At 36.3% G+C, this 14,049-nt stretch overlaps 1 protein-coding gene across 9 annotated transcripts in view; it reads left to right on the plus strand.

Moving 5' to 3' along the window:
* ERBIN (erbb2 interacting protein) overlaps positions 1-14,049 on the plus strand; it is a 125,683-nt gene that overhangs the window by 35,298 nt on the left and 76,336 nt on the right. For all 9 annotated transcript variants that reach the window (XM_035014551.1, XM_035014547.1, XM_035014543.1 and 6 more), the window contains exons 2-3: positions 5,651-5,698; positions 10,974-11,171. In XM_035014551.1, the coding sequence (XP_034870442.1) occupies positions 10,983-11,171 (189 nt within the window). In that variant the 5' untranslated portion in view covers positions 5,651-5,698; positions 10,974-10,982. The remainder of the gene's footprint in view (positions 1-5,650; positions 5,699-10,973; positions 11,172-14,049) is intronic.

Raw genomic sequence — 14,049 nt, forward strand, 5'->3', positions numbered from 1 at the left:
GTGATTGTTTAGCATGTTTTCATCTGTTGGCCATCTGTATGTTTGTTTTTTTTTTAAAGTGTCTATTCAGATCTTCTGCCCATTTTTTAATTGGATTTTTTTTCTCATTAATTGTATGAGTTCTTTATAAATTTTGAATATTAGTCCCTTAGGACTTGTATATATTTTTATCTCATTCTGTAGGTTACATTTTCCTTCTGTCGATGGTTCCTTTTGCTGTGCTGGAGGCTTTTTTAGTATGATGTAGTCCTACTTACTTGTTTTTGCTTTTGGTGTCAGATTCAAAAATCATTGCCAAGACCTTCATCAAGAAGCTTACCCACCTGTGTTTTCTTGTATGAGTGTTATGGTTTTAGGTCTTAGGTTCATCTTTTTTTTTTTTTTTAAGATTTTATTTATTTGAGAGAGAGGGAGAGCGAGCACACACAAGCTGGGGGAGGGAGAGGGACAAGCATACTCTGTGCTGAGCACGAAGCATGACACGGGGCTCGATCTCATGACCTGGAGATCATAACCTGAGTTGAAATCAAGAATTGGACCCTTAACCAACTGAGCCATCCAGGCACCCATGGTTCAAATTGTTAATCCATTTTGAGTTAATTTTTGTGTATGATAGAAGATAGTGGTCAAGTTTCATTCTCCACTATCATTCATTGAAGGGACTGTCCTTTAGCCCTTATGTATCCTTGGCTCCTTTGTTGTAAATTAATTGACCATATTTTTTTTGAAAAATGGCATTGGAATTTTGATAGGGATTGCATTGAATCTTTGGATTGCTTTGGGTACTATAGACATTTTCCCTGTATTGATTCTTCCAGTTCATAAGTATGGAATAGCTTTTCATTTATTTGTGTCTTGAATTTCTTTCATTAATGTTTTAGAGTTTTCAATATTTAGATCTTTCACCTACTTCATTTAGTTTATTCCTAAGTATTTTGTTCTTTGATACAATTATAAATGGGGTTGTTTATTTTTTTTCTGAAAATTTTAGTGTATAGAAATTCAACTGATTTTTGTATCCTGCAACTTTACTGAATTCACTTATTAGTTTTAATAACAGTTTTCTGATGGAGTCTTTCAAGTTTTCTATATATACTATTATGTCATCTATAAATAGTGACAGTTTTACTTTTTTCTTTCCAATTTGAATGCCTTTTTATTTATTTTTCTTGCCTAATTGCTCTGGCTAGGACTAGAAGGCTTCACTGGTGAATAGTCCAAGAACAGTTAATACCTATCTTTTTTAAACTCTTCCAAAAAAATAGAAGAGGAGGGAAGTCTTGCAAACTTACTTTATGAGGCTTTCATTACCTTAATAGCAAAACCAGACAAAGACGCCACAAGAAAAAAAAATTACACAGCTGTATCCCTGATGAACATGGATGAAAAATTCCTGAACAAAATATTAGCAAACTGAATTCAACAATGCATTAAAAGAATCATATACCATGATCAAATGAGATTAATCCAGGGATGCAAGGATGGTTCAACATCCTTAAATCAGTCAGTGTGATAGATTACATTGACAAGATGAAGGATAAAAATCATAGAATCATCTTAATAAATGTGGAAAAAGCATTTGACAAAAATTCAACATCTAGTTACGATAAAAATTCTCAACAAAGTGGGTATAGAAGGAACATATATCAATGTAATAAAAGCCATATATGACAAGCCCACAGCTAACAACCTACTCAGTGGTGCAAAGCTGAAAGCCTGGGGCGCTTAGGTGGCTTAGTCACTTAAGTGTTTGCCTTCGGCTCAGGTCATGATCCCAGGGTCCTGGGATCAGGCCCCACGCTGGGCTCCCTTTTCAGTGGAGAGCCTGCTTCTCCCTCTCCCTTTGCCTGCTGCTCCCCCTGCTTGTGCTTTCTTTCTCTCTCTGTGTCAGATAAAAATCTTGAAAGGCTTTAATCAGGAACAATACAAAGATGCCTACTCTTGCCACTTTCATTCACCATAGTATTAGATTTTATATTGTCATTGCTGTTAGTTACAGGGATTTATACAGTTTCCAAACTGTAAGAATCTATTTCATTATGTAAGTAATTTGTAGAAATGTAAAAATGGAAACTTCTTTAAATGTGGCACTCTTTAGTAACTTCAATATGTATGTCTGCTACTTTATTCCACAGTAAGATTTTTTTAAAACATGTTTAGGCTAACCATGGTTTGTTATGAAAGTAGGATTCGTAGTGCCAATATTGAAGAAAGTCTCAGCTTTCTACTGGATTAGAATCAGGCCAGTAGGATTCAGACATTGATGCTAGTCTTACAGCTGTAAGTGTGGAACTTAGCTGTTTGTTGCTGTATATATTGTAGGCATAGCACATTTTATACATTCAGTTATTGATTTTTGTCCTTCAGGATCAAATACTCTTACACAGCATTTATAATTTTTTCATTGTATGAATTTCTTGCCTTTCTATTCTTATTTTTTTTTCATATCACATTTGTTTACTATTCATGTACTTACCTGTAATGGGTTAATAGTGTCCATTAAATGCCTCAGAACTAAGGACAGGTATACCGAGTATAGATTAGCAAACACTGTGATGGCCATGATTAAACTAAAATGATCTTAAACAACCACTGAGTGTCAGCTAATAGCTGTGGGTATGCCTGAGGAGCCTTGGTTGTACTTTTCAACTTTTGAACTCATGTAGAAAGATTGTTTCAACATTAAAATTTCTCTCAAATCTACTTGGGTATATCATACTGATAGGAAAATATACTGTATTTTTAGATCGATAGGGAACTATAACATACTGTGTTTTTATAGTTTTTTTTTTTTTTAATTTATTCATTTGAGACACAAATAGAGAGGGAGAGGGAGAAGCAGACTCCCCACTGAGCTGGGAGCCCAATGCTGGGCTCCATCTCAGGACCCAGAGATCATGCCCTGAACCAAAGGCAGACGTTTAACCATCTGAGCCACCCAGGCACCCCTTAACATGCTATATTTTTTAAAAACTTTATAGTTTTTTAAAAAAACTTTATAGTATTCTCAAAGCTGAGAATTTGTCAAAATAATAGTAGAGAATTGGGAGGGAGAAAATATGGTGGTTTGAGCATAGATGAAATAAGATTGACCATGTATTGATTATTGTTGAGAATGTTGGACAAAAAGAATTACATTAGCACTTTAAGATAGAGAATCTTGAGTTTTATATCTAATCTCCAAAATAAGAATCTCCAGAGGGGCACCTGGGTGGTCACTCAGTTAAGCGTCCAACTCTTGATTTTAGCTCAGGTCGTGATACCTGGATCGTTGAGATCAAGCCCTGAGTTGGGCTCCATGCTCAGGGTGGAGTCTGCTGGTCCTCTCCCTCTGCTCTTGCTCTTCCCCCACTCTCACACTCGCTCGCTCTCTCAGATAGATAGATACATAGATACATAGATAAAATAAAATAAAATCTTGGAAAAAAAGAATCTTAAGAAAGAAGGCACAATCTATATTTTTGAGAAATACCCTTTGTGAGTTTTATTTGGTTAGTTATACCATTGCACCCAAGGTATGTTTTTTGTTTTCCTCCTCATGAGCAGCTTTTTTACTAGTGGAACATCTTGCTAGGACAGTCTATGAATTGTTGCCCAAATCTCTTTATAAAAATTTACCAGTGGGCTCTTCTAGAATATTCCTATCTGTTTATGAATCAAATGTTGTGACTCTTGATTCACAATCTACTCTTGCTACTACTCTATTTTTCTAATGTCCTTTATAGCCAAACTACCTGAATTGTCTGTATTTGCTATATCAGGTTATCTTGTTTTTTCTTGAATTGCCTCCAAACATTGTTTTGTTTCTACCACTCCGTTAAGTGACCTTGTTAAGATAATCAGTGACCTCTGCTACACAGTGGTAATCCCCAATTCTTATTAACATAGTTGATAACTTCTTCCTCCTTGAAACATTTTCACTTTGCTTTTACAATATCATTTTTTTTTCTTGACTCCTTTTTGGTTCTGTCTCTCCTTTTTGATCTCTTATTTTTGTAATATCGCAGGGTTTAATCATTGGACCTATTCTCTTTTCTATCTGTGCTCATCCTCTTGATACTTTCATGTAATTTCATTGCTTTAAATATCATCTGTAGGCAGATGACTTCCAAATTTGTATCCTCAGCTTGGAACTGTCCCCACATCTCTGAATGCCCATATTCAACTGCCTACTAAAGATCCTGCTAGGACATCATTCAGGTATTTTAAACTAACGTTTCTAAATAAAGGTTTCGCATCTCTCTTTTCTCCATCCTGCTCTTCCATAGCCATTTTCTGTTTCAGCTTATTGGCAGTTCCATTCTACCAGATTATTACATATGTAGGAGTATGTTGAATGACAAATTTATTGATCATCTTTGTTTGCTATATGCACAGGTGTTTTTTGTGGCATGTACTATAAGAATTTGTGGGGAAGGTTAAACAACTCAGGAGTACTAAAACCATTTGGCACAGAGAAAAATAGCCCAATAAATTTAGGGTAACTAAAATTTTGAAACACAAATTTATTAACATTACTGAATTTTTTAACAAAAAGATTGTGTATACTTTTTATTAATGTTACTGTTTTGGGTTTAGGCTGTTTTACTTTGTACTATGTACTATGTAATATTTCACTTTGTAATATGTTTATAGGTACAGAAAACTTCACAATGCTTTAAATAAATGGGGGATTTTGTTTTCTTACATACCAAGAAATCCAGAAGAAGACAGCAGTTAACATTGGTCCAGTTGCTCAGCAGTGCATTTAGAGATCCCCAACTTGTTTTGTTTTTCTTTGTCAGCCTTATTAGTTGTTGTTTTAATTTGTTTTTTAATACTCACACTTGTCGACTTATGGTCATAGGATTGTTGTTGCAGCAGTAGACATGTTTACATCTATCCCTGGGTAAGGAAAACAAATGTTTGCCCATAACCAACCCCATTCCATCCCAAAGCAGACTTAATATGTCACTGATCTCAACTGTGTCCTCCAGCCCCTTGAGCCTTCCAATTGTGGATATTTAGCTGGGTCAGTTACCGCCCCAAAGAAAGTAAAATTTCTGTAAGGGGAGGAATAGAATCTGATCAGCCGTTACCATTGTCTGCCTCACAGAACCATCAGAGACTACTAAATTTAGGGGTGTGTGGATGGCTCGGTTGGTTAAGCATCCAACTCCTGGTTTTGGCTCAGATCATGATCTTGCAGTCATGAGATTGAGCCCTGAGTCGGCTCCACGCTTAGCACAGTCTGCTTCAGATTCTTCCTCCCTCTCTGTCTCTCCCTCACCCTGCTCACTCTCATTTGCTCTCTCTCAAATAAATAAATAAAATTAAAAATAAAAACAACTGCTAGCTTTAAATATAATTGGTGATTTGAATTTATCTGCTTGGAAAAACTTCATTATTTCTCAGTAGGTTCAAATAAAATGGATTTTAATGTTAGGTGAGGGCTGTAATTTTAATGTATAGATGAGGGCTCACCATAGTTTACTGGTTAAGAAGCTAGCTATGTATTTAGAAGTTAGCAAATTTGTGTGTTTACACTAGTGAATTTTTGAGAATTATAATTTACATTTTGAGGCAAATAAGAATTTAGAAGAGATGATGATCCCTTAAAGTCATAAAGATCTATTTTTGTTAATTTTGTTTCTTTATTTGGTTTCCATAGAATGTTGGCTCAATTAAGAAACATCAGGGAGATAAATTCAACCCAGTGGTAAGTAGCTTTAATTTCTTTTGTTAGAAAGTGTTTGGCTTATTGTTATGCCTTTTTTTTTTCTTAGTTGGCTTCTCTTTCTCCATTTGATAGGAATATTTTTATGTCTCCCGTGTTAAGCCTGGTTTATAAAATGGCTCTTACTTATCATAACACTAAAATTCTAATGAACATTTCCCATGTTGATCGCTTCCTTTTGAGAACAGGCCAGGCTTCCTTTGGTTTACTTCCTTATAATAATTGTGTAATGGAGAATCTCTTTGGTTGTTATTACGCATTTATTTGTCTGTCATATGATATTTTCCTCCTGTACCCTCAATAATTAAGTTCCCCCTCCTTTCTTACCAGTTTTAGTCTGCTAAATTAGGGTCCATTTTTGTATTGGCTCGAGGCCCACTGAATTTAATCTAAGGTCTAAACTGCTCTCTTCATAGCCTCTGTTCACAGGAAATTTTTACTTAAGATGTAAACTGTTTCCTAGAGCATCTAATTTCCTTTTCTGAATTCATTGTCTCTTCTGAGAAGTTTTACAATTTCTGACCATCTGTCTGTCTGCAACATGATCTGTTTATGGTTAGCACTACAAAAAAATCTTGGAGGTTGTTTTAGCTTCATTAACAATTACTCTGTCTTGTAAATTGCCTTATGCTTCAAGTGTGCTGCACAGATGATAACATCTAAAATAAATACACTCTTTTAAATTACATATATTTGGTAGTAAACATTTCATGCCCTTTATTCTCAGCTAGCAATTATACTCCCAAATCCATTATGATTCAGGAATTTTTAGGCCATATCTTCCAATTCTTGGGTACTATCATATAAATATAAGCATACAATGTTTATAATTTGATGAACCAGAATATTTTCAGACATCGAACCAACACTGTCCCACAGAACTTTCTGCACCGATAGAAATGTTCTCTGTCTTCTCTTACTGAGTGTAGTAGCCACTAGCCACACATGGGGCTGTTGAGCTTTTAAAATGTGCTTAGTGTGAGAAACTAGGTGTTTAATTTTACTTGAATTAACTTGAATTTTAAGTTAAAAATGGTTACGCTAAAATGGCTATATGTCTAGTGGCTATCGTATTGGGAAGAGCAGATTGAGTTCCCTTAAGGTTGTTAAGTGTCCTCTTAACTCATTATCAGTTGATCTTAGAATCCCTTGAGCAAGAAATTTCATATTCATTTTTGGAATCTTTTACTTTGGGGCATGTCATAAACACACAAGGATAAGCTAAATTCCCCTTTAGCAATGAAATTCTTATTAGATCAACAAAACTGCTTATTCTAATCAGTAAAACTCACCTACATATAAACATAGATTGTTAATAAACATTCAGTAAACTTTTCTGGGTATTTCTTTGTTGACAAAGTTTTTTTGTTTTTGTTGAAGTGTAATGGACATAACATTATATTAGTTTCAGGTGTAGAACATGGTGATTCAGTATATGTATGTATTGCTAAGTGTCCACCACAATAAATCTAATTAACATTTCTCACCGTATGTAGTTACAAATATTTTTTCTTGCAATGAGAACTTTTAAGATCTACTCTTTTAGCAATTTTCAAATAATGCAGTACCATATTATTATTATTAACTATAGTCACAATGCTATGTGTTATATTCCCATGAAAGAAAGATTTTATGTAGAAACTTTTATGTTTGACATCATAGTGTAGGGGAGGAAAAATTTTTCCTTGACCCTTTTAGGGTCTTTGGCTGGGTCTGAAAACTAACCTGACAAGTACAGTATTATTATTAACTGTAGTCACAATCCTATGTGTTTTATTCCCATGAAACAAAGATTTTATGTAGAAACTTTTATGTTTGACATCATAGTGTAGGGGAGGAAAAATTTTTCTTTGACCCTTTTAGGGTCTTTGGCTGGGTCTGAAAACTAACCTGACAAAAACAGTTTAACAGGAGAAAGCATGCACATTTATTTCATACAAGTTTTAAGTGCACAGGAGCCTTTATGAGGAGTAAGGACATAAAAAAAACCATTAAAACTTAGTATATTTATGCTAGACTTGATGAAGAATGTAGGCTTGTGTACAAGTATGATAGGTCAGAGTATGAGGTAAGTGTAGTAACCTGGGAGAAGTTTAGTAAAGCCCATTTGTTAGGATTCTTCTCCATTCCTGAGAGATTGGGCAGCTCTTTTCCTTCAGTTATAAGGAAGGCATCTCTCACATGAGGATTTTGTGACCTATTTCAGTGGAGAAGTAAAAGGGGAGGCCAGCATGACCTTCCTGCTTCGAAAGTATTCAATATGTCAGGGTACCGTACTTTGGAGTGGTGTGTTCTGAACCCCATCAGTATTTTATTTTTGTAAACCCTAAAGGAGAAGTGCCTAGTAAGACCTATTGATATTTTAATCATTTTGAGAACCTGAGTTCAAGTGTATCATTATGTATGGAGAAGTAGTATAATTCAGTAAGAGCACGGAATCCGTTTCTTTATGGAAAAATAGGGATAATAGTACATGTCTTAGATATACGAAGATGAAATGAGAATATACATGTATTTTATCTAAAGAACTTAGCACAGTGCCTGGCACATGGTGATTGACTAAGAATAGTCCTATTTTTAAAAAGATTGCAAGGGAAATACTTAGTTGTCAAACACTTTAAGAATATCATGTAATTTAACTTACTCTCAGGAAACAAACTGAGGGTTGCTGGAGTGGAGGGGGTGGGAGGGATGGGCTGGCTGGGTGATAGACATTGGGGAGGGTATGTGCTATGGTGAATGCTGTGAATTGTGCAAGACTGTTGAATCACAGATCTGTACCTCTGAAACAAATAATACAATATATGTTTAAAAAAAAAAAGAAGATAGCAGGAGGGGAAGAATGAAGGGGGGGAAATCGGAGGGGGAGATGAACCATGAGAGATGATGGACTCTGAAAAACAAACTGAGGGTTCTAGAGGGGAGGGGGGTGGGAGGATGGGTTGGCCTGGTGATGGGTATTAAAGAGGGCACGCTCTGCATGGAGCACTGCGTGTTATGCACAAACAATGAATCATGGAACACTACATCAAAAACTAATGATGTAATGTATGGTGATTAACATAACAAAAAATTAAAAAAAAGAATATCATGTAATTTGAAATAGAAGTTGGTAGCAGTGCGTTGCAGAGCCATATTGAAGCCTGAGGCAAAAGAAAAAAATAGTAATACCAATCCTGTCTTTATTTAAAAATTAGTCATTTTGTTCATAAATAGATTATTTTTCAGTGATTTTAACTTAAAAAATAATGCATTAAAATATTTAATTTGATTACTGAGTTTTTTGGTGCCTCTCCTATTTTGTGCTTGAGGCAGTTTCCCTCACTGGCTTCAACATTATCTTGGCCCTGGTTAGAAGTATTCTATTACTCTAATTGTCTTCTGATCAAGGCAAGAATTTATATTTTACAAAAAGTTGTTAACTGATTAGCAGTCATTCTTATTTATTGAAGTAGGCTTTTGTTTGGTAATATAATCTTAGACTAGTTGGAATTAACCTATGGAAAGGTTAAAATTAGCCTGGAGAATTTTCACTAATTCAGAATTAAACCGGTTTTTCTCCCATTTAATTTGAAACAACAAAGTGTGTATATACTTTATTGAAGCAAGTTTATTCTCTAATGTGTAACCTTCCACAAATAGAGGACCTATAAGCTCTTTGACCAGTATTTAATTGAAACAAATACATTTGGCATGTATTGAAATTTTGATGTGGAAGAGCCTTGGAAAGTTAAAGGGGTGATGATTCTGATGGCTTATTAAGGAAGACCTGAAAATATCTTTTTTTTTTTTTTTAAGATTTTATTTATTTATTCATGAGAGATAGAGAGAGAGAGAGGCAGAGGCAGAGGGAGAAGCAGGCTCCCCGCGGAGCAGGGAGCCCGATGCGGGACTCGATCTCAGGACCCTGGGATCGTGACCTGAGCCGAAGGCAGACGCTTAACCGACTGAGCCACCCAGGTGTCCCAACCTGAAAATATCTTTGCCGTCCTACTTCCTACTCAAAACTGGTTGTAGTCAAATTCTTAGTATTAAATTTATTTATTTAAGAGAGAGAGGCATGAAAAAGGGGAGCAGAGGTAGAGGGACAAGCAGACTCCCTGCTGAGCAGAAAGCCCAATGTGGGACTTTATCCCAGGACCCTGAGATCGTGACCTGAGCTGAAGGCAGATGCTTAACCAGGTGAGCCACCCAGGCACCCCCAAATTCTTTTTTTTTTTTTTTTTAAGATTTTATTTATTTATTTGCTAGAGAGAGAGAGCATGGGCAAGAGAGAGCGAGCAAGAGTACAAGTGGGGAGCTGCAGGCAGAGGGAGAAGCAGGCTCCCTGCTGAGCAAGGAGCCCGATGTGGGGCTCAGTCCCAGGACCTGAGATCATGACCTGAGCCGAAGGTAGCCGCATAACCGACTGAGCCACCCAGACGTCCCAAGGCGCCCCCAAATTTTTAATTAAAAAATAGCTCTTACCCAGAAATTAAAGAAATATCTTTGTTGTATTAGGGTATTTCTAGTTGAGAATAAGCAAGACTCATAAAGCATGATTTTTTTTTTAATTTATTATTATTTTTTATTTATTTATTTTTATTTATTTTTATTTTTTTAAAGATTTTATTTATTTATTTGAGAGAGAGAATGAGATAGAGAGCATGAGAGGGGGGAGGGTCAGAGAGAGAGGCAGACTCCCTGCTGAGCAGGGAGCCCGACGTGGGACTCGATCCTGGGACTCCAGGATCATGACCTGAGCCAAAGGCAGTCGCTTAACCAACTGAGCCACCCAGGCGCCCTATTATTATTTTTTAAAGATTTTATTTATTTATTTGAGAGAGAGAGAATGAGAGAGAGCACGAGAGGGAAGAGGGTCAGAGGGAGAAGCAGACCCCCCGCTGAGCAGGGAACCCGATGCAGGACTCGATCCCAGGACTCCAGGATCATGACCTGAGCCGAAGGCAGTCGCTTAACCAGCTGAGCCACCCAGGCGCCCAAGCATGATTCTTATAGAAGCATATAAATAGGTATTTAGCAGATCATTTTTTAAAGTACAGAAGTACATGAGTTTCATTTGAAATTCAATATGTATAAATTTATATAAATTTTGACAGTAACACCATATTTACATGTATTCCTTTGGGTGGGTATAAAGAAGGAGGTACTTATCTTTGATATATAGATTGTGATAAATGAATTGTAATTTTTTTTTTTGAAAAATTGTTGGTTATAACATGTTTTAACTAAATTTATTTTTATTTGAATATTGCAGTGTCTAAAAATGACTACAAAACGAAGTTTGTTTGTGCGGTTGGTACCATGTCGTTGTCTACGAGGGGAAGAAGAGACTGTCACTACTCTTGATTATTCTCATTGCAGTTTGGAACAGGTTCCCAAAGAGATTTTTACTTTTGAGAAAACTTTGGAGGAGCTCTATTTAGATGCTAATCAGATTGAAGAGCTTCCAAAGGTATGTTCATACTTTCTTTTAAGAATTGTCTTTGGATATTTTTATGCAAGAAATATGATATATCCCCAGTATTGCCATAATGCTGCCAGTATATTTGTGTTTCCATTTTTGTTTGTTTGTTTAATTTTATCTTGGGGTATGCAACAGAATTTTAAAAACTTTTTTTTTAAAAAGATTTATGTATTTACTTGAGAGAAAGAGAGCGTATGAACAGGAAGAGGGGCAGAGGGAGAGGGAGAAAGAATCTCAAGTTCTCTGTGCTGAGCGTGGAGCCCTATACAGGGCTTGATCTCACGACCTGAGTCCTAACGTGAGTCAAAACCAAGAGTCAGATGCTTAACCAACTGCACTACCAGACACCCCCAATATTTTTTAAAATAGAATTTTAACCTTTGTTTCTTCAAGTTAATTGCTTGAGTATTTGAGCAAGTAAGTTAAAATTTTGTATTTAATTTCCATTTTTTATAGCCCCTATGGTAGATAGAACTACATTATTTCTATAGCCAATAGATTTAGCTAGACAAAAATTGAAATTAATGTTTTCTTTTTCTAGTTATCATAAGACATTGGTTTACATGGGGCACCTGGGTGGCTCAGTCGTTCAGGGTCTGCCTTCGGCTCAGGTCATGATCCCAGGGTCCTGGGATCAAGCCCCGCCGCGCATCAGGCTCCCCGCTCTGCAGGAGGCCTCCTTTTCCCTCTCCCGCTCCCCCTGCTTGTGTTCCCTCTCTGGTTGTCTCTCTCTCTGTCAAATAAATAAAAATAAAATTTCTAAAAAACAAAAAAACATTGGTTTACATTATTCTAATTGAGAGTAAATTGTCCTTTTGGTTGTCACCTAATACTTTTGTTATTAAGCAGGTTTTTAGAGGTAGTATCCTGTTTGCCCTATTTCAGTTTGTTTAGAAAGGTTTTGGAGGACGTAACATTTCTGAAATCTAAGAACAACTAGAGGGAGGCAAGTTGTTTTGTTGCCATGAAATATCCTCTTACATTTTCAGTTTCTTTGCTAAAATTTTTCAGTGACTACTTTTTCTTTTTCTTAAAAATCCCTCTTCATTCTCAACTCATTTTCTTGTTTATTATGGAAAAGCTTCAGTAGCTTTCTTTTTTTTTTCCAAAATTTTATTTAAATTCTAGTTAGTTAGCATCTAGTGTAATATTAGTTTCGGGAGTTGAATTTAGTGATTCATCACTTATGTATAACAAATATTGCTCAACATGAGAAGTGCCCTCCTTAATACCCATCACCCATTTAGCCTCTCCCCCACCCACCACCCCTCCAGCAACCTTCAGTTTGTGCAGTAGTTTTAATTTGTTAGAATGTTTTACTACCCAAACAGTAGTGTTTATCAAAACTGGATGGAGATGTGTTGGTGGCTTATAAATATGTGTGGCATTTCCAAAAAATGAACTATGATTTGCCCTGGTGGATTTAGAATATAGAAATAGACAACACCCAGTTAAATTATATATATATATACTTTAAAGATTTTGTTTATTTATTTGACAGATACAGAGAGAGCGAGAGCAGGAACAAGCAGGGGGCAGTGGGAGAGGGAGAAGCAGGCTTCCTGCCGAGCAGGGAGCCCAATGCGGGACTCTATCCCAGGACCCTGGGATCATGACGTGAGCTGAAGGCAGACGCTTAACCATCTGGGCCACCCAGGTGCCCCTAAATTATAATTTTTAGATGAACAATGAATATTTTTTTAGTATAAGTGTGTTTTATGCAGTAAATAGGACATACTTCTACTAAAAATTATTCATTGTTGGGGCACCTGGGTCACTCAGTCGGTTAAGCACCTAACTTCAGCTCAGGTCATGATCCCAGGGTCCTGGGATCAAGTCCCGCATCGGGCTCCCTGCTCAACGGGGAGCCTCCTTCTCCCTCTCCTCTCCCCTGCTTGTGCTTGTGCGCTCTCTCTCTCTCTCTCTCTCATATAAATAAATCTTTTAAAAAATTATTCATTGTTTATCTGAAATCCAAATTTATTATCAGGCATCCTGTATTTCATCTGGCAACCCTGATTGAAATAGAATAGAAAGTACAGTGTGTTGTATGTGTCCATTGTTGCATGAACTATATGTGTTAAATTTCTGTGTATGTGTACACATATTGGATGGCAGTGCTTTGAAAAAGGCTTTTCCTTTGGTGGCTCGTAGTAAAAACATTTGGAAAGCCAGTGCCATCCAAGGTTGTCTAATAAAGAAATCTGTATATGGCTGTGGATAAAATATTAAAGATTGTGGGTTGCATGTTTATGAATTACTTCCCTAGGTTATAATAAGGTGCTTTGTAATTTACTTTTTCCTTATATATTGTTCTTTAGAAAGTAATTTATCTTACTTAGGTTGTTCTGGAGAACTAGGAAGCTTGGAGAACTTAGTCCCTTTCTGTAATAAGCACTAGTAGGGTCTCAGCCTGGTGATTGAGTAGAAAAGAGAGAGGCTTGCTGTGACAGTGCAGATAACTGAATCACTTATACTTCCTTCGGGTTTTGGAAGATGCTCTTCTTAAAAAGGGCTTATTCAGTGTCATCCTGGTAACAGTTTTTTGTTTGGTTTTCTAAACAGTTTACTTTTTAAGAACAGTTTCAGATTCATAGCAAAATTGAGATTTCTTATATAGCTAACTATCCTCACACATGCATAGCCTCCACCATTGTCAACATCCTCTGTGAGAGTGGTACTTATATTAAAATTGATGAACCTATGTTGAAAAATTATCATCACCGAAAAGTCCAGAGTTTATAGTATGGTTCATGCTTGGTGTTGTACATTGTATGAGACTGGACAAATGTATAATGAAATGTATCTGTGATTTGGTATTATACTGAGTATTTTCATTGCCCTAAAAATTCTCTGCTCCATACAG

The sequence above is a fragment of the Mirounga leonina genome, unplaced genomic scaffold, assembly GCF_011800145.1.
Source record: "Mirounga leonina isolate KUSES-001 unplaced genomic scaffold, KU_Mleo_1.0 Mir_168, whole genome shotgun sequence".
Classification (NCBI taxonomy): Eukaryota; Metazoa; Chordata; class Mammalia; order Carnivora; family Phocidae; genus Mirounga; species Mirounga leonina.